A 17,576-nucleotide genomic window follows, 5' to 3' on the forward strand; every position below is an offset into this window, starting at 1 on the left:
ATTTGAAGAAGATATGATAATCATTGTGATATACTATTTATCTTAACTAATGGGTGTGTTGGCTTGCCCAAAATGTAACATGACATGCTGGATTTGTTGGTTTGTCCAGTATGCAACAGTGTGTGTTGCATGTTAACGTTACTCTTTTCACAAGTTCATATGTTATAGAAAATGGTGTTTGGGTGTGACTCATGTGTCATTGTTGAAACATATAAAAAATGATTACGTATATATAAGTCTTAACAGTGACACCTCACACTGCACAGCAATGGAAAAGGCACTTTTATGGCTCATGCAATCAACACTGTGCAACATTCTGCCGACTCTGCTGCTGTCCAATCCCAAATGATATTAACATGCAGTCCCGTGTCGTGTCAGTTTCAAGTCGTGCTGTATTTACCTGCAGGCTGTCCCATGTGATCCTGCAGGAGCGGACTTTAATTTTGCTGCATTGCCCTTCAAGGGTAAATTCCTGCACCAAATCCACCTCATTCCACTCCATCCTCACGGCACTCCCAGACAAACAGCAGCCCTTTACACTTTCTGATGGAATAAAGAGGCCACGGGCTTGCAGCGAGGTTGAAACAAAGCAATTCTTATCACAACTTTCTCTCCCATCTCTATGCCGCCACTGATATGCTATAATTTACGACGCCTTCTCTCTCTCTCTCTCTCTGTCTCTCTCTCTCTCTCTCTCTTGCTTTCTCTCTCTCTCTGTCTCACCTTTGCACGACCCTACAATAAATGATTACTGCCCGAACAGAAAAAAAAACTTTTCATGCCGTTTTTCTATAATTATCTTCTATACTGTTACTGTCTTTTGCACATTTTAACAATCTTTCTTACATCGCTGTGTATGTTTACATTCCTCACCGCTCTTTCACTACGTTAATTCACCTCCCCTGCACTCAGTCCTTGCCATGCTGCTGCAGCTAGCTTTTTGCTGCAATGACACCTGGTCTTACCTACCCACCTGACCAACTTACTCCCCCTCCCACACATATACACACACACGCACGCACATACACACACACACACACACACACGCACACACACACACACACACACCTACACTCAATCTCTTCCGCCAACTCTCAGTAGGGAAATCACTGCAGCACTGCCTTTAGATGTGTGTCGTGAGGAAGAGAAGGTGGTTAGATAATAATAGAATTTATTAACATTGGCAACATGCCTGAGAATTTTATTAAACCTGCCCAAAGACACATACCTATCCATATCAACCTGCTCATGCTCATGAATACATGTGGGGGGGAACATATGCCACCCATTGTGTTATATTTTTTCATCCATGGACCAAACACTCACACACAAACACACACATGCACACAAACACAAAGTACAGAATCTTGTTTATGGAATCTGGCCCAATCGTCTAGGTAGTTTGTGGGTGTAGGTGTGGGCTGCAGGAGTTGGAAACAAAAACTGGAATAGCCAGGCCCCAACATTCCAGATTTGACTCACTCAAAACAGCATATTTAAATACTCAATCTGAATCACAGTTGATAATTTTATTTTAATAGCTGAATTTTTATTCTAGTCATTTGAGTTTTATTGTTCTATGATTGTTGCCCTGAGAACTGACTGATAAGTGCTTTATAGACAAATAGTGATTGACTTAAGATCACTTTATGTTTCTGTTCATCTTGACAGCCTCACTTGAGAATGTCAAAGGCATGAGCATATTTTACTGTATTTGCATTCTTTGAATGGTTTGTCTCTATTTAGAATAAGCGTACGACCAATGTTCCTTCTATTTTTTTTTTTTTTCTGTTTTGGACTTACACTTAAAGTTAACACCATGTACTGTATGTGGTTCTACAGTTACACTGCATTTGACACACAACATGGTAGCATAAGTGTAACACGAAAACAAAGCCAGCTATGGGGTTAAACCCTAATTATGATTCAACATCATGCTTATTAACCCTCATCTTTAAAGACATGCCTGCTTTTAGGGATGCACAATTAATCAAATTTTAATCGCAATCACAATATTGGCTGCCACGATTAATTAAGCTGATCCCCGACGATATTAACATTTAAAAAGCCTGCTACCTCTCTCATAATTTTACCCTCCAATATCAAGTGCCTGATGTCAAATCAAGCACTTTGTCATCCTACCACCAGGGGGCAATGTTTCCCACATGTTTGCATGACAAAAGCTTTTCTTTTTCTCACCCTAATATATTATTCCCAGTGAGAAATGGCATTGAGTTTCTCACCTGATACCTAATCTATACTGCGCTAGCTGTCATTTGACATCCATTTTTAAATTAAATTTGAATAAATTTGGTTTGAAATGCCCGAAAATGACATTTTGACTGCTTATAGATTAAAATTTGCCTAAAAAGAACATGATTGGCTTTAAGTAGGCTTCATTTTTTTCATTCGTTTTCACTCAGCAAGTAAGTTAACTGTTTTGGCTTGTGTGACAAATTTATTATAAGTTTATTATAGATTATTATTAGTTTATTAGTATTGTTTGTAAGTATCAAGCCTTGAAGCCTTGTTTATATACTGCTTGGTTAAAAAGGGCAATAAATAGACATGCTTCACCAAACATTATGAATAATCATGATTAATAATCATGATCCCTATATTGACCAAAATAATTGTGGTTATCATTTTGGCCATGATCCTGCAGCACTACATGCTTTACATGACACTCAAAATGTGGACTCATTTAAAACTGCCTGCCCTACAACTATAGAACATGGTTTAATAACTATTTGTCAAAATGCGTCTAAATTTCATGCCACATTCACTACAACATTACCAAAGTATTGCTGAGATTGAATTCCATTGTTTTTAAAAAGTATTTAATTATGGAATTGAAAAACTTACTGGAATTCATTTTCTGACCAAAGACCAATCAGGGAAAGAATGCAAATTTGTTCTGCAGCCATTGGTTCCTTGAAAGAGTGAACACCTTGTTGTGGAAATACATCCAAGAATCCCAGCAGAAAATTCATCGACTGTGGAGGAACTGATGATGCGGCGCCAGACGGAACCAGGGACTTGCTAACTGATGAGGGGGATTGAAATTCAAAAATAATGGGGAGATGATCTGAGATGACAGTCTCAGAGAGCTCACAAATGGAAATTGAGAGCCAAGCAGAAATAATGAGGTCCAGGTAGGCCCAAGATGATGCGTAGGTTTACTCACTGATTGGAATAAATTAAAAGACACTAAAAGCCTTTTAAAATTCGTGGCAAACTGGTCTGAAGGACAACAGATGTGAACATTAAAATCTCCACATATCAGGAGTTTATCATATTTTGGGAGACAGTCTGCCAAAAACTCAGAAAACTCCTGAATAAAGTCCTTGTTATGTTTGAGAGGGCGATAAACAAGAGCACATAACACAGAACTTGCAAACTCCAACACGAATAATTGTAGTTCAAAAGAGGAATAGGTGTCTGTGGGAAGAAGCCGACATTTAAAACTGTCTTTGAACACAGCAGCGACCCCACCTCTCCGCCCAGTAAGACAAGGGGAGCTGAAGTAGGAACAGCCGGGTGGGAGGAGCGCTGCGACGGCACTGTTTTCACCTGGTTTCAGCCAGGTTTCCGTCAATAAAAGAAAATCCAAGGAAGAAGAAATAAAAAAGTCATTGAAGATGAAGGTCTTGTTCGCCACTGACCTAGTGTTTAACAGCACCATGCGAATTAAACACCGGTCGGGTTGTTGGGAAGTATGACTGATTGGGCGGAGATTCTCCGGCACACATTCCCGTCTGCAGATCCTAGCGGGCCGGTGACGGGGGAGCGGATACCTGGCCTCTGGAGCAGCCACCGATAGCAATAGTCTCTGTAGCCTTGCATGTTATAGCTGGCGCTCACTTCTGAGCGCACAAACGGTGGACGGTGAGGGTTGAGTCTGGAGGAAGCCAAGTAAGCGCTCAGACGACACACTACACCACCTCTCTTTCCTCGTTTTCTGCGTCGGTCATTGCGCAGAAACCCGCTGGCTGGATGCCATAAGCATGGTAGAATAGATGGATAGCTGGATGCCGCTGGACATCTGACGTAATGTTTATCCCAACGATTAATAATGCAATTAATTTTTAATTACCGTAAATTCCGGACTATAAGCCGCTACTTTTTTCCCAAACTTTCAACCCTGCGGCTTATTCAGTGATGCGGCCAATTTATGTAATTTTTCTAACAGCCGCTAGGGGCGCTCGAGTAGAAAAGGTAAGATTAAGACCGGTGGAATATATGCGTCGAGGAAGACTGCAACTTCCTGTCTTGTGCATAAATTAAATTAGCGTGAACATACCCTCATCATGGAAAATGCAAAAAGAAAGGCTTATGACGTAGGACAAACTCCATTCCAGCTGTGATTCCTGGGGGCACAACGAAGTATTTGCAGCCGCTTGACATTAGTGTGAATCGTGCATTTAAAGTGGCGCTCCATGTTGAATGGGAGAATTGGATGACTAGCGGCGAGAAATCTTTCACTAAAACTGGCCGCATGTGAAACGCAACTTTTTCACAACTCTGCCGGTGGATCGTGACAGCGTGGGGCAGCGTCAAAAAATTCACCATCACCAACGGGTTCCGAAAAGCCGGTCTGCTGCATGACGGAGAGGGCACAGTGACAGCGAGAGAGAGGCTGAGGGAGTGTGAGACGACGTCTATATGACACTGTTTCATTCCGACACTGAGGAAGATGACTTTGATGGCTTCAGTTCAAAGGAGGAAGATGAAGACGGCTTACCGTGATTTTTACCAGTACGTTCTTTTACCAGACCTGTTTTACCAGACCTGTTATACTGTGTTGCTAGCGTGTTGCTACCATGTTGCTAGCGTGTTGCTACCATGTTGCTACCGTTTTACTGCCCTGTCACAGGCACCGTTTGGGAAGAAATTTATATTATTATTGTTAAGTTATATTATTAAAACTTTGAAAACTCTCTCTGTGTACCGTCTTTCTTTGTAAATATGTTTACATGTTTTAATGTGGGCACATGCGGCTTGTATGCAGGTGCGGCTTGTGTATGTACAAAATCGGTTTTCATCTAAAATGTAGTGGGTTGCGGCTTATAATCAGGTGCGCTCTATAGTCCGGAAATTACGGTAATCATTTTTTTAGCATTACTCGTCGGTCTGTCAGCAAAACAGGCATGTAACAGACTGACGGACAGTCCATCAGTGCTGACAAAGTGCCCACCTCTGATCACATGCATCACATTTTGTCAAAAAAAAAAAAAGGAAAGGAGAAGAGGGCTCTGACTATGTTTGCCTTGGGTATTCAAGAACCAGCTGTGGCCCTTGACTGAGTCAGCCAAAGTGTACTCATTCTCCAATTGACAAAGTTGCCAAACAATCATAATTTTTTTTATTTGTTTGTTTTCAACTTGTTTGAGCTATTTTACCAGTGTTTTGTTGTTGTTGTTGTTGTTGTTGTTTTTTAATCCTGAGCAATAAGTGCTACAGAAATAACAGGAAGTGTATACGACACTCGTCATCATTGTCATAAACAACCCACAACTCAACAGAACTCATCATTTACGAAAAAAGGGACACATATAGTCCTCATCGCATGTTGGTACATCGACGTCATTATATTACTGTAAGGAAACTGCGCATAAGACAAGAATAGGTAAAATTAACTTTAGTGGGCATCTTCGGGGGAGCGCAGGGCCCGTGTGACAATGATTACACTGCATGGAGCACATTGCTGTCTGTAATGTTTCCAGAGTTTTACAAAGTTCTGCTTTTATTGACAAATTTTTCTTCACATTCTGTCAACAACGGATGCTAAGTAAACTTTTTTTGGGGTATGAGGCAATTATGAAAATGAACAAACCCAAATACATATAGTGTTTGATTTTTTTTTTGTATGTGATGTGTACATTTCTTGTGTGATGAGAGGGTGAGATCAGATTTTTGGTGTAAATTCCCCTTGTTAAACTTTTATGAATGAGGTTTTTTTTTGGTTTCAACTACTTATTTTTTGCTCATGTCATATTTGCTCTCTTGATTAAATATTGATGATTGCTCAGGGTTGGCTCACTTGGTTTTGGGTACACATTTCTGCAAAGAAAGCAGCGCATCTGAATTTTCATATCAAGTCTAGTCTAGTTTAGCATATTTGTCCATTTGGTTGACAGGCGACAACTAACTGAGTGTTCCTGTGGATGCAGTGAGACTCACCGAACTATGAGGCGGACGTGCTTCCCACTGCTCCACTGGGCTGGTCAACATTTATTTTATGACTTTTTTTTATTCAGCCCGTTTTACTGCGCATTTCAACTCATTCACAGTTCTTCCAATTCACACCATTCCGATTTCATATTATTCCAATTAATCGTGCGACAACTGCTTCCATTTTTCTCATTCCAAATATTTACAGATTTTCCACAATTCCCTTTTTTCCACGCCAAAAATCCCATTGGCTTATTATTGGGTAATTTTACATTTCACATTTACAGCTTTCACATTTCATATTTTCGCCATTTAGCTCATTCATCTCACCATAGGGATCATTCCCATCATTCCAGTAATTCATACATTCCTATATTTCTGCATAATTCCATATTTTTCACCCTTTAATATTTCACAATTCATTTTTAATGGGAAGATTCCCCATTCATTCCCAATGAGAGATTTAACATTGTGAGCTTTCCCATTTCAAAATTATATTTAACTCTTTCAATTTACCTCATGGATTATTCCCATCATTCCAATAATTCATACATTTTAATATTTCCCATAATTCCATATTTTTACTTCAATAGTCCAACATTCATATCCAATTTGAGATTTAACATTTCACATTTTGAGCTTTCCCATTACAAATTCACAACATTTGACTCATTCATTTCACCTTAGAGACCATTTCCATCCTTCCAATTATTCATAAAATATTTTCCCATAATTCCATATTTTGCATTTATAAAAATTCATAATTCATTCCCAATGGCATATTTCCCATTTCACATTTGAAGCTTCGCCATTTCACATATAAATCATTCAATTCATTCCTTTCACATTTTTATCATTACTAATATCCACACGTTCCAATAATTCATAACTATTTTAATATTATTACCCATAATTCCTCGTTCATTCCCACTGTTCTCACCTAAACTTTTTAACCCTCCTTCTTTGCCATCACTCATGCAATTTACACCATTCCAACTTTAATCTATTCCCTCGATTTCCGCCATTTCATGGGTGTATCAATTTTCCTCTTCCCACAATTCAAAATGTTCTGGCAATTCCACTTTTTTCAGTTTTTCCCTTGTGTCTTCTGCATTATTTGGCCTATTCAAACCGTTTCAACCTTGTAATATTGAGAATACTTCACAGATTCAAGCCATTTAACATTCCACCATTCAACGCCTCTGCCTTCAGCGTTTTCGCCTTCACACGTAATTTCTTCAGGAATGGCAATTTTCTAGTTATTATTATTATTATTATTATTATTATTATTATTATTATTATACTGTATATTAGTATATATATATATATATATATATATATATATATATATATATATATATATATATATATATATACACAGTGGGCCCCCGGGTTACGAACTTAATCCGTTCAGCGGCTACGCTCGTATCTCGGATTGCTCGTATAGCGGGCAATCCAAACCCATGTTAATTCGTGAATGCGTGCAACGCGCGCAGAAGCCTTAGGTAAGAACATCACGCTGTATACATATATTAATATTGAGTCACATAATCTACTGTACAGTTTCATTAAATAACAAATACAAAGGAATAACGACTTTTACCTTTGGAAAGATGTGACTTGAGCTGAGATAAGCTGAAGTAATCACTATAAACCAGACATGCTATTGGTCTTACAGTGTCACAGTAACTTTTTCAGTCAGGGTTTTCTCTACTTCCTTCCATCCCAACCAGCTGTGCCATCAAGCTAGATAAAGGCGTTCGGCCAATAGCATATCGGCACTTCTGTGATTGACGTGTGATGCCGGCCAATAGCATCTCCGTGAGTGAGACCAGGTGACCTTAATCGACCAATAGCATATTGGTGTCTGACTGATACTGACTGATACTTATTGGCACGTTTTTTTAAACGGTTGGAATGTATTGACATCTAATTGATTAAAACACATTTAAACCTGTGACGATTCTTTGTCCTGCAATCGGCACACTTAATTTCATGTCAGCTGTTTTTCCCGACGTGAATTGAGCTGAGTGGAGGCGGAGAGGAGGGTGTGTGAGAAGTATTAACTAGGCACCATACTTATAGCTTATTCGAACATTAGTTCACTGTTGGTTTCAACTCACAGTATTGCAACAAGGGCGCTGTCCCAAAGCATGTCGGGAGGTTGCCGTCTAACATGACATGCAGTTATGTAGAACGACCATTAAACAGCACTGAAATCCCACCCGTAAAAGGATGCAGAGATTAACGCTCAATGCCAACACGGCAACGCAAATAGGCTATTGGTCTTACAGTGTTACAGTAACTCTTTCAGTCAGGGTGCAAATCACGGAGATACTAAAACATCATCCTCTTATTTCTTCCTTTACCGCTGCTAGTAATTTTAGAAGCTATGTCTAACAGATAAAGTTTGCAAAGTCTTCAAAACATTCCGTTTTTCACACATTTTCTCTACTTCCTTCCATCCTGTCCCATCAAGCTAGATAAAGGCGTTCGGCCAATAGCATATCGGCATTTCTGTGATTGACGTGTGACGCCGGCCAATAGCATCTCCGTGAGTGAGACCGGGTGACCTTAATCGACCAATAGCATATTGGCGTCTCCTTGACTGACTGATAATTATTCGCACTTTTTTTTTTAATCGGTTGGAATGTATTGACAATTAATTTTAAAAAAAAACACACATTTAAACCAATGACAATTCTTTGTCCTGCAATCGGCACATTTAATTTCATGTCGGCTGTTTTTCTCTTTAGCTGTACAAACACTACACTTAAATGGTAATTATATTTAGACACCGTGAGTGAGACAGTCAGTGTGACGTTGTAAGACCAATAGCGTTCACGATGTCGCAACTGTTAAATTTGTTGACGCAATTAAGCGAGAAAATTACAACAAATTCAATGGCTGGATTATTCGGAATGCTCGTAAGGCGAGAGGTTTGTTCGCAAGCGGAGGATTAAAATCTCCCTGATCCACGCTCGTAAAGCGAATTGTTCGTAAATCAGGGTGCTCGTAAGCCGGGGGCCGACTGTATATAAATATAGTACTGTATATTGAGTAAAATGTATGTTGAGCTTTAGTGGGGCCTCAAACAATGTGTCCAAATGTGAATGTATGTTTTCCTGGAATGAATGTATTCCTTGAATGAATTATAATGACCAATGACGGCCCGAGTGTTCTTACACATACTTGGCCAAGAAAGATGAGTCCCATTTTGGAAATACAAAGGATCAAACACCACTCAAAAGACTGTAGCCCAATGGTGTGCAAAAACAAAAGTCCATGCAACATTATGAAAATTAATTTGTACTAGGTAGTACTTTACAGCCATCTCAAACCACAGATCGTTCTGACTATACAGACAGTGAAAAAACACATGTGAGTCTTTCAATCTGTCACAATATCTGACATCTGTTAAGTCAGCCAAAAACAAACACATAATTTCTTAATGACCACAGCAATCACACTTTCGCAGCTTGAGTTACACACACATCCACACGTATACACACGCATGCGTGTATAGTGTGCAGCAGTACTAATGGCTCTCTGAAGTAATGGGTGACGTTAATAAGAAACGAGCCTGACATATGGAGGAGGAAGGAATTCTGGGGGAGAAAAAAATAAATAAAAAAAAATAATATATTATATATATATATATATATATATATATATATATATATATATATATATATATATATATATATATAGTGTCATGTAAATTAAAAAATAAGAAGTGTCATACATTTTGGATTCATTACAAATCAATTGAATTATTGCAAGCCTTTTCTTATTTTAAAATTGATGATTATGGCATACATCTTAAGAAAACTAATAAAAAAAAAAAAAAACACATTTATAACAGCAAAACAAAATCAATCATTTGAAAATGTCCATTAATGCACTCAGTACTTGGTTGGGAATCCTTTCACACAGCTTATTGCAATCAGCCTGTGGCATTGCTGAGGTGTTATGGATGCCCAGGATGTTTAAATAGTGGCTTTTAGCTCCTTTGCATTGTTGGGTCTTTAATTCAACTACTTATATGACTGCAGCTGCGCGAGACTTCAAAGGAAATGGGTTCACTATGTTCTTCTTCCGGCAGTCAGCAATCCAGATTGCTTCCACACGGACGATCGTTTTATTTACAACTGGCTTCACTGAATTTAATGTTGCAAACAGTGGATTTTTACACTCCCAAATGGCGGGCCACGGCTGCGTAACTTCTCCCTTCCTTCAACATTTTGAGAAGTATAACCTTCTCAGCAATTGTCATCATTTTTCATTGGCGTTTAGGCTCAATACAAGCCTTCGTGAGTGCAGTACGCTTGGAGTCAATGCAAAAGTTCAACACAAGACACAAGGGAAGCAGCTATGGATCTCTGAAGCGATATGTTTTGCTTGTAATATACATACGTAATGAAAAAAAAAGTGCAAAGTCGTAAATCTGTGTAATGTCACAATCAGTAACAAAACAGAAAGCAGGTCCAATACAGTGGACCCCCGCGTTACAACTTCCCTGATTTACAAAATTTTCATGTTGCGACGGAATACTGAGTTTTTTCATCCCCTCTTTATGACATTTTTCCTGTTATGAGAACAAAACTACTGTCATGACCCTAGAGGCTTGGCTGTATTTGTGTTGTTTTGCCTCTATCTCCTGGCGTTTTTAGGTAATTGCAATTATTTACTATTGCCGTCGAACTGCTTTCATGCAACGTGTCACTGCTGGTCTGCTATTTGTCGGCGTCTCCTCACGAGATGGTGGTCTGCTATTTGTCGGCCTCACTTGTTTCATAATGGCGGAACAGTAAAGCTTTGTTCGATGGTGAGTGGTTATAAAACCATATTTATAGTGCATTTTACTGCTTAATTCAAAGTTGAAAGGGTTAGTCATGGGTCGTAAGATTGCTAGTGATGTAAGAAGATGATTTATATGGAAACAATGCTGGACATAACCCTTGTTAGGGAATATGGGCATAACAAGCGGCATTCAAAGGTAAATAAATCTTTCCTGTTATATTTTTAATTTATTTTGTTTTCTGATTGTATACATGTATATTGTATATATGTAGCACTTACTATAATATTTTGGTACCAATTTTTGATATGTATGTACGGTTCTGATATTTTTACCAGAGGTTCTAAACGCATCAGCTTTTAAACATAGGTTAGGATTTTTAGGATTTTTTACATTTAATTTAAATGAAAAACACATTAGCTGAACTTACCACCCGCCCCTTCAAATTGAAGCCACACCTCAAGTTTTTTTTTTGGTCCTTGCAGCAAATCACACGATGGAAAAAGCAACACAAAACAATAGTTGAGGGCGCGAAGAAGGTGAGAGGAGGAGTAGGATGAGGAGGAGTTGTTTGGCAGGCTAACAATCCTCTTAGCCTGGTTATATCATGAGACCAAGTTAATCCCACCTTCACTGACTGGCCGACACACACTCACACACCCACATTTGCATACACAGAAACTGATTTACAAGCAGATTGACCAATACAGGCTAACATTTTTTGGGGGGAACCCATGGATCACAGGAATCCCATGGCATTCCCAGGGGATGTGAGTCATTTTTACCTTAAATTACAGGACAGTATTGGATAAAAAGTTGACCGGAGCAGACAGCAGTGGATTATGGAACAGAAATAAAAAACCTCAGACAGAAGTGCAACCATTTGTAATTTTCTTTTCATAGACATCCACTGTGGGTGTAAGTAGTGTGTATATTTAAGAGAAAAAAGGAGCGGTCATTCTGAATCTGAGCAGTATGACATGGAAGTTGTTTTCAGAGGAGCAGGACGGTCACGGGACAGGATTTTTTTTTTTTTTTTTTAATATGATCCGGGACGGGATTTTCCCTGTGGGAGTGGGATGGGACAGGAGTAAAAATCCACTCCCATGTCATCCTCTGTGAACTAACACTGTTACACATAATTGTGTTCAATGTCAGCCTTATTCATCATGTATAAAGGAAGTGTCTGGTCTGAGCCAAAAACAACATGTAACAGCGCCCAAAAATGCTGCTAGCATGAAACCTACCTGACTTTACAAAGAACAACTAACAAAATGTAGTTTGTTTAGCTGAAGTAGCTTATCCATCAGACAATAGTTCTAGTCGTGTGTAATGTATATATTGCATGTAGTATAAGTGCGTGCTTGTGTGATGCATGTCTTACTCTGGTGTCAGAGCCCTCTGTTGCTTCTGTGGTCCAAGTTGTCTCCAAAGGCTGATGACTACCTGTACAAAGAAACAAAACCATTCACACAAGTTGCTCTCGTTGCCGATTGGTGATCCATCCAACGATCCATTTTCCCTGATCTCCTGTGAGTATTATGCTATCTGCACACCGAACGTGACTACACGCGTCATTTATGCTCTGCATGAGGCGTTCTGTCGCGGGGTCAAGATGATATCTTTTGTGAAGTCACTTTTTGTTGCGCGAGGGGAGGGGAGTGAGCTTGCTATGAACTTTAACGTGGATCCAGAAAGATCATTGCTGAGAATTTTCACTTTTATGGGATGTTGCAAAGCCAATATTTTCTCCACTAGCACCTTTTTTACACTGTGTCTCCCTCGCTTTGCAGCAATAATCGTTGTACCCCCCGGGTTAGAGCGTCCCTGGCTTACATTTTTTTCATGTTGCGAAGTGGAATACTGAGTTTTTTCGTCCCCCCCTTTAAGGTATTTTCCCCGCTTTGCGACAAAAACAAGTGTCATGACCCTAGGGGGTTGGCTGTATTTGTGTTGTTTCGTCTCCATCTGCAGGCGTTTTTAGGTAATTGCACTTATTTCTTGTTGCCATCAACTGCCTCCCTGCAACGCGTCACTACAATGCTGGTCTGCTATTGGTCGGTGGCGTCTCCTCACGGAGATGCTGGTCTGCTATTGGTGGGCCTCACTTTGTTCTAAATGGCAGAATGCTAAAGCTTTGTTCTATCGCGAGTGGTTACAAAACCATATTTACAGTGCATTTTACTGCTTAATTCAAACTTGAATGGGTTAGGCATGGGTCCCAAAATTGCTCGTGATGTTATAGAGGATGATTTATATGGTAACGGACCTGGAGATAATCAAGAAATATGAAGACTAGACTAGACTAGCCTAGACTACCCTTTCAAGGGAATATGGGCATAACAAGCGGCACCCAAAAGTAAATAAATCCTTTCTATATTTTTTATCTATGTTGTTTTCTGATTGTATACATGTATATTTTATATACATAGCACTTACTATACTATTTTGATTCCAATATTTAATATGTATATACAACTTTGATGTTTTTACCTGGGCTTCTAAACACATTAGCTTTTTAAAATATGTTTGGATTGCCCGCCATATGGTGAATTCACCTTGCGAGCCCAACCGCGGGACGGATTAATCTTGTAACACCAAGTATAAAGTGTTGCAAAACACATGCGGCCGAGACTGCATGCGTCATATTTTCACGTAGAGCATTCATACATTAAGCATAAACCAAGGTTTACAGTCACTGTGGCAAGAAGGGGGGTGATTTGTTTTGTCTTTCCTGTGGGGGCTTTGCAAAAAATAACTGTGAAGGACTGAGCTGGGATAAGTAGTTTAGTTTTGATTCTGTCTGTCTGTCCGGTTGTCTATCTTTCTGCTATTTCAATTGTTTTTAGGCACATAACCTACATCAATGATCTTGTGAGAGACTTTTTCAAAGCTGAACAAATGCTGGAAAAAATGAATAATTTTGCAGCCTGGAGATTTTTTTTTTAATAAAAATGGAGAGAAAAACTATTGAAAGAAATCCTTGCAATAAAAACAAGATCCTAAAAAAAAGCAAAAGCAGATCAGAATAATGACACTTGCACTTTGATTTTCACACTGTGACACATGTTCACATTATTCACTGGCTGTATAGTACAACAATCCATTATCTTCACCACTATATTATCCTCACTATACCAGATGTCTTCAGGCAGCAAGTAAAACCAAGAAACCGCAAATTGGTTTCCAGGACACACAAAGGCAACAACTATTCACACTCACAATCACACCTATAGACAATTTCAAGCATCCAATATGTCTACCATATATGTTTTTAGAATGGAGAAAACCTGTGCCAACACCAAACAGGAAGACTGGAGTTGAAAGCTAAAAGAAAGCCCTTCACATATGAGGTGCTAACCAGTCTGCAACCATTTCACCCAGCTGACTGTATATTTCAAAAGAAATTTTAAACTTTGATGAAAATAGAAATGATGCAAAACAACAAACAATTCAAGCACAAATAATATTTTTTATAGGTTCATGGTAACGCTATGATAAAAGAGCCATCATGTGTCCCATTGATAAACCATTGATAAAATAGAATCTATAGTGACAACCCTGATCAGCCCATATTTCATTTTGATTGATATGAGCCTCAGTGAATTATTTTCCATCAGACATGCAGCAAACTCATCAATATTTCTTAAGTAGACCTCTCATGCAGAGTTGCACCATGTTATATAATTCTAATCATCTTAACGGTCTAATTACTGACTGAGTCCTTAACCTCACCTCTAAACTTTGTAAACACCATTCACTGTGTAATTTTCTTCTAGGAATAGAGTACAATGATATCTTGAAATATAACTCATAAAAATATTTACTGCCATATACTTCAATAGCAAAAATTTAAAACACATTATGTACATGTACCAAAAGACATGTTGATAAAAGATTTCATGGCTCGCAACATTGTTGTCGGAGTGAAATTAAAAATATAAAATACAATAGGTATGGCCAATATGTGTGTTTGTATATGTGTGCTGTACCTTGTGATACGGAAGGACAGTGTCGCAGGTAGAAGCTGACCTCTGGCCTCCTTGCCCCCCATTGCTGAAGGAGGTCCAGGAGTAACAACTGCTGAGGGAGAACTCGCTCTGACAGGAGAAAGACGAAAAAAACAACTTATCAAAAGGGATAGAATATAGTGAATCCATTCCCACTCTTGATTTTTTTTTTAATCAAATCTCATTACTATGGTTTATAAGCAGACAATGTTGTCATTCTGAATGAAATCATTTTCACTCAAAATCAGTATTAATTTTTTTTACTGTTGTCATTGTTACATTATACCAGTGCTTCTCTATGATATTTTGCCAATTCCCCTGTAAGAAAGAGAACCCCCCCCGACTATAAATATGGTTACTATCTATAAAAATAGTGTACGTATACCTAAACCTAAACTTTCTAACATTAACAAAAGAAAAAAGCAATATAAATCAGCTGATTAATTTTTACAGCATTTATACAGGTAACAGCTTAGTCTAAAACAGAAAAAAATAACCAAGCACATCAAAGTGCCTGAAACTAAAAACTATGATGAAAATTCTTATTTTATTGCAATTACACAGAAGCAGTTTGACGGCAACTGAAAGCAAGAGCAATTACCTAAAAACGCCTGCAGATGGAGACAAACAACACAAATACTTCCAACCCCCTAGGATCATGACAGTTGTTTTTGTCACAAACCTGGGAAAATGCTGTGAAGATGGGACGAAAAAAATCAGTATTCCACATCGCAACATAAAAAAAAACATAAGCCAGGGACGCTGTAACCTGGGGGTCCACTGTATTTTCTGTGTTAACAAGGAAGTTCTTGGATGTTGGTTCAGTCTGCTCACTTCATTTATTGAAAATAATTTTGTAAGTTATGGGAATTATTGTAAGAAAGAATACGGCCGATATAAAAATGCAAATTTGTGCGCCAACGCTCAGCTTGACTGATCGATCTTCCTTGAATGGTGTTGAATTAAAAGAAAAAAAAAAACATTTTTGAGTTACCATTTATAGGACGCACCCATATTTTGAGCCTTCATTTTAGGAAAAAAAATGTGTGTCTTATATTTGAGGAATTATGGTAATATCCACTCGCGAGCATTATCATGCTTCATTTTATTTTTAACATCTGTCATTCAACAATCCAAATTAACGACTTGAACAACTATTTTTGGTGACAGTTAAAAAAAGTTTAGATTTGACCAAATGATATCTGTCACATACTCTACAAATAAAAAGCAACTTTACGATGAGCTGAATTTATGCAATACCACCTTTTGTTAGGAAACTTAAACACTTTTATCTTGCATTTTCTGGGTAAGGGCCAATCAGAGTGATATAGTCACTTTGCCATTAGTTACTTGAACACCATCATTTCGTTGCTCATGGAAAGGCATACCATAATTTGCTCAGCTATGATTTGAGCAATTTCTTCATGTATATCATATTAAGAAAGCAAAATCATTACTTTCTTCTTTAGGGCTGTTCAATAATTCTCCTGAGGAAGATTGTTTACAGTATGCGTTTCAATTCATGAAACCATGCCTGAGACACAGGATGAACAATGTTATCCCCTGTAGTGCAGACTAAAGTTGTTACTGTGAAAATATGTTCAGTTTACTAGGCACAGTTAAATGTGCATAGTCTGCCACTTGTTATGCAGGCTGCTCAAAGTGATTCATGATAGTCAATAACACCAAGCAACGCAGCACACAAACACGTAAAACAGTTGGCTTGTAATTTCGTCTGCAAAAGAGGAGAGTTGGATCGACTGATACCTGACATAATGTCGATCCCGACAATTACAACGGGCAAAACACACACTTTCTTATTCCATCGCTTTTATAGGCATTCTCGTCATTCGTCTGCCCATCGGAAAAACGGGTGCCCGTTGGTGACATACCGACAGACAGTCCATTGGTGCTGACAGTCTGCCCAAGTCTGATGAACTCAAATCATTTTTAATGATGATGACACAACACACTACTCTGGAAGTATTCTTAGATTCTTAGAATATACTCACCATGTCCATTCCATTTTTCAGATAAGTGGCACTCCCCTTCACCTGCCTCTTTGCAGTATTCCACCACATCTACAACTCTGGTTGCAGGAGTAACCGGGACCTCCGTCAGCATCTGTTGTGTGTCATTGAGGTAAACGGTCAGGATCACCTGAAAACATATAAATATGTGAAAGCTATTTGTCTCGAATTTCAAACTCAAAGCCCTCCATCACTCACATACATTATCCACTGTTACATATCCCACAACCCCACAACACACATTCTCACCATTACTATGCACTAATCCCTAGTATTCTACACACCTATTCAAATCATGTGATCTGGTGTCATGGAGACGGACTGAGCAGGGATACATTCTCTAAATCTTGGATTAGATTCACAAACCAGCACACATGCACACACGTGCACACATGGAAATCCCGAAGCCAACATAATTCAACAAATAGCCCCACAAGGGATTTAATGTTTCAAGTTATTCTTAACGTTTTCATTTTCCTGAAATATTAGGGAGCAGGGGGACTGGCTTTGCATTTATCATCACAACCACATTTTTATCTTTATGTTTCGTATTTCGCAGCT

At 38.7% G+C, this 17,576-nt stretch overlaps 1 protein-coding gene across 3 annotated transcripts in view; it reads right to left on the minus strand.

Annotated features, from left to right (window-relative positions):
* LOC148413224 (apoptosis-stimulating of p53 protein 1-like) overlaps positions 1-17,576 on the minus strand; it is a 58,641-nt gene that overhangs the window by 28,963 nt on the left and 12,102 nt on the right. For 2 of the 3 annotated variants that reach the window (XM_088433618.1, XM_088433617.1), the window contains exons 2-4: positions 16,998-17,145; positions 14,968-15,075; positions 12,360-12,421 (exon numbers count right to left, since the gene is read on the minus strand). In XM_088433618.1, the coding sequence (XP_088289744.1) occupies positions 12,360-12,421; positions 14,968-15,075; positions 16,998-17,145 (318 nt within the window). Of the gene's footprint in view, positions 1-400; positions 999-12,359; positions 12,422-14,967; positions 15,076-16,997; positions 17,146-17,576 lie in introns of those variants that run through there. The other variant, XM_088433619.1, reaches the window with a different exon arrangement.

This window comes from Hippichthys cyanospilos, chromosome 14 (genome assembly GCF_059441005.1).
Source record: "Hippichthys cyanospilos isolate Australia breed blue-spotted pipefish chromosome 14, RoL_Hcya_1.0, whole genome shotgun sequence".
In the NCBI taxonomy this organism is placed as follows: domain Eukaryota; kingdom Metazoa; phylum Chordata; class Actinopteri; order Syngnathiformes; family Syngnathidae; genus Hippichthys; species Hippichthys cyanospilos.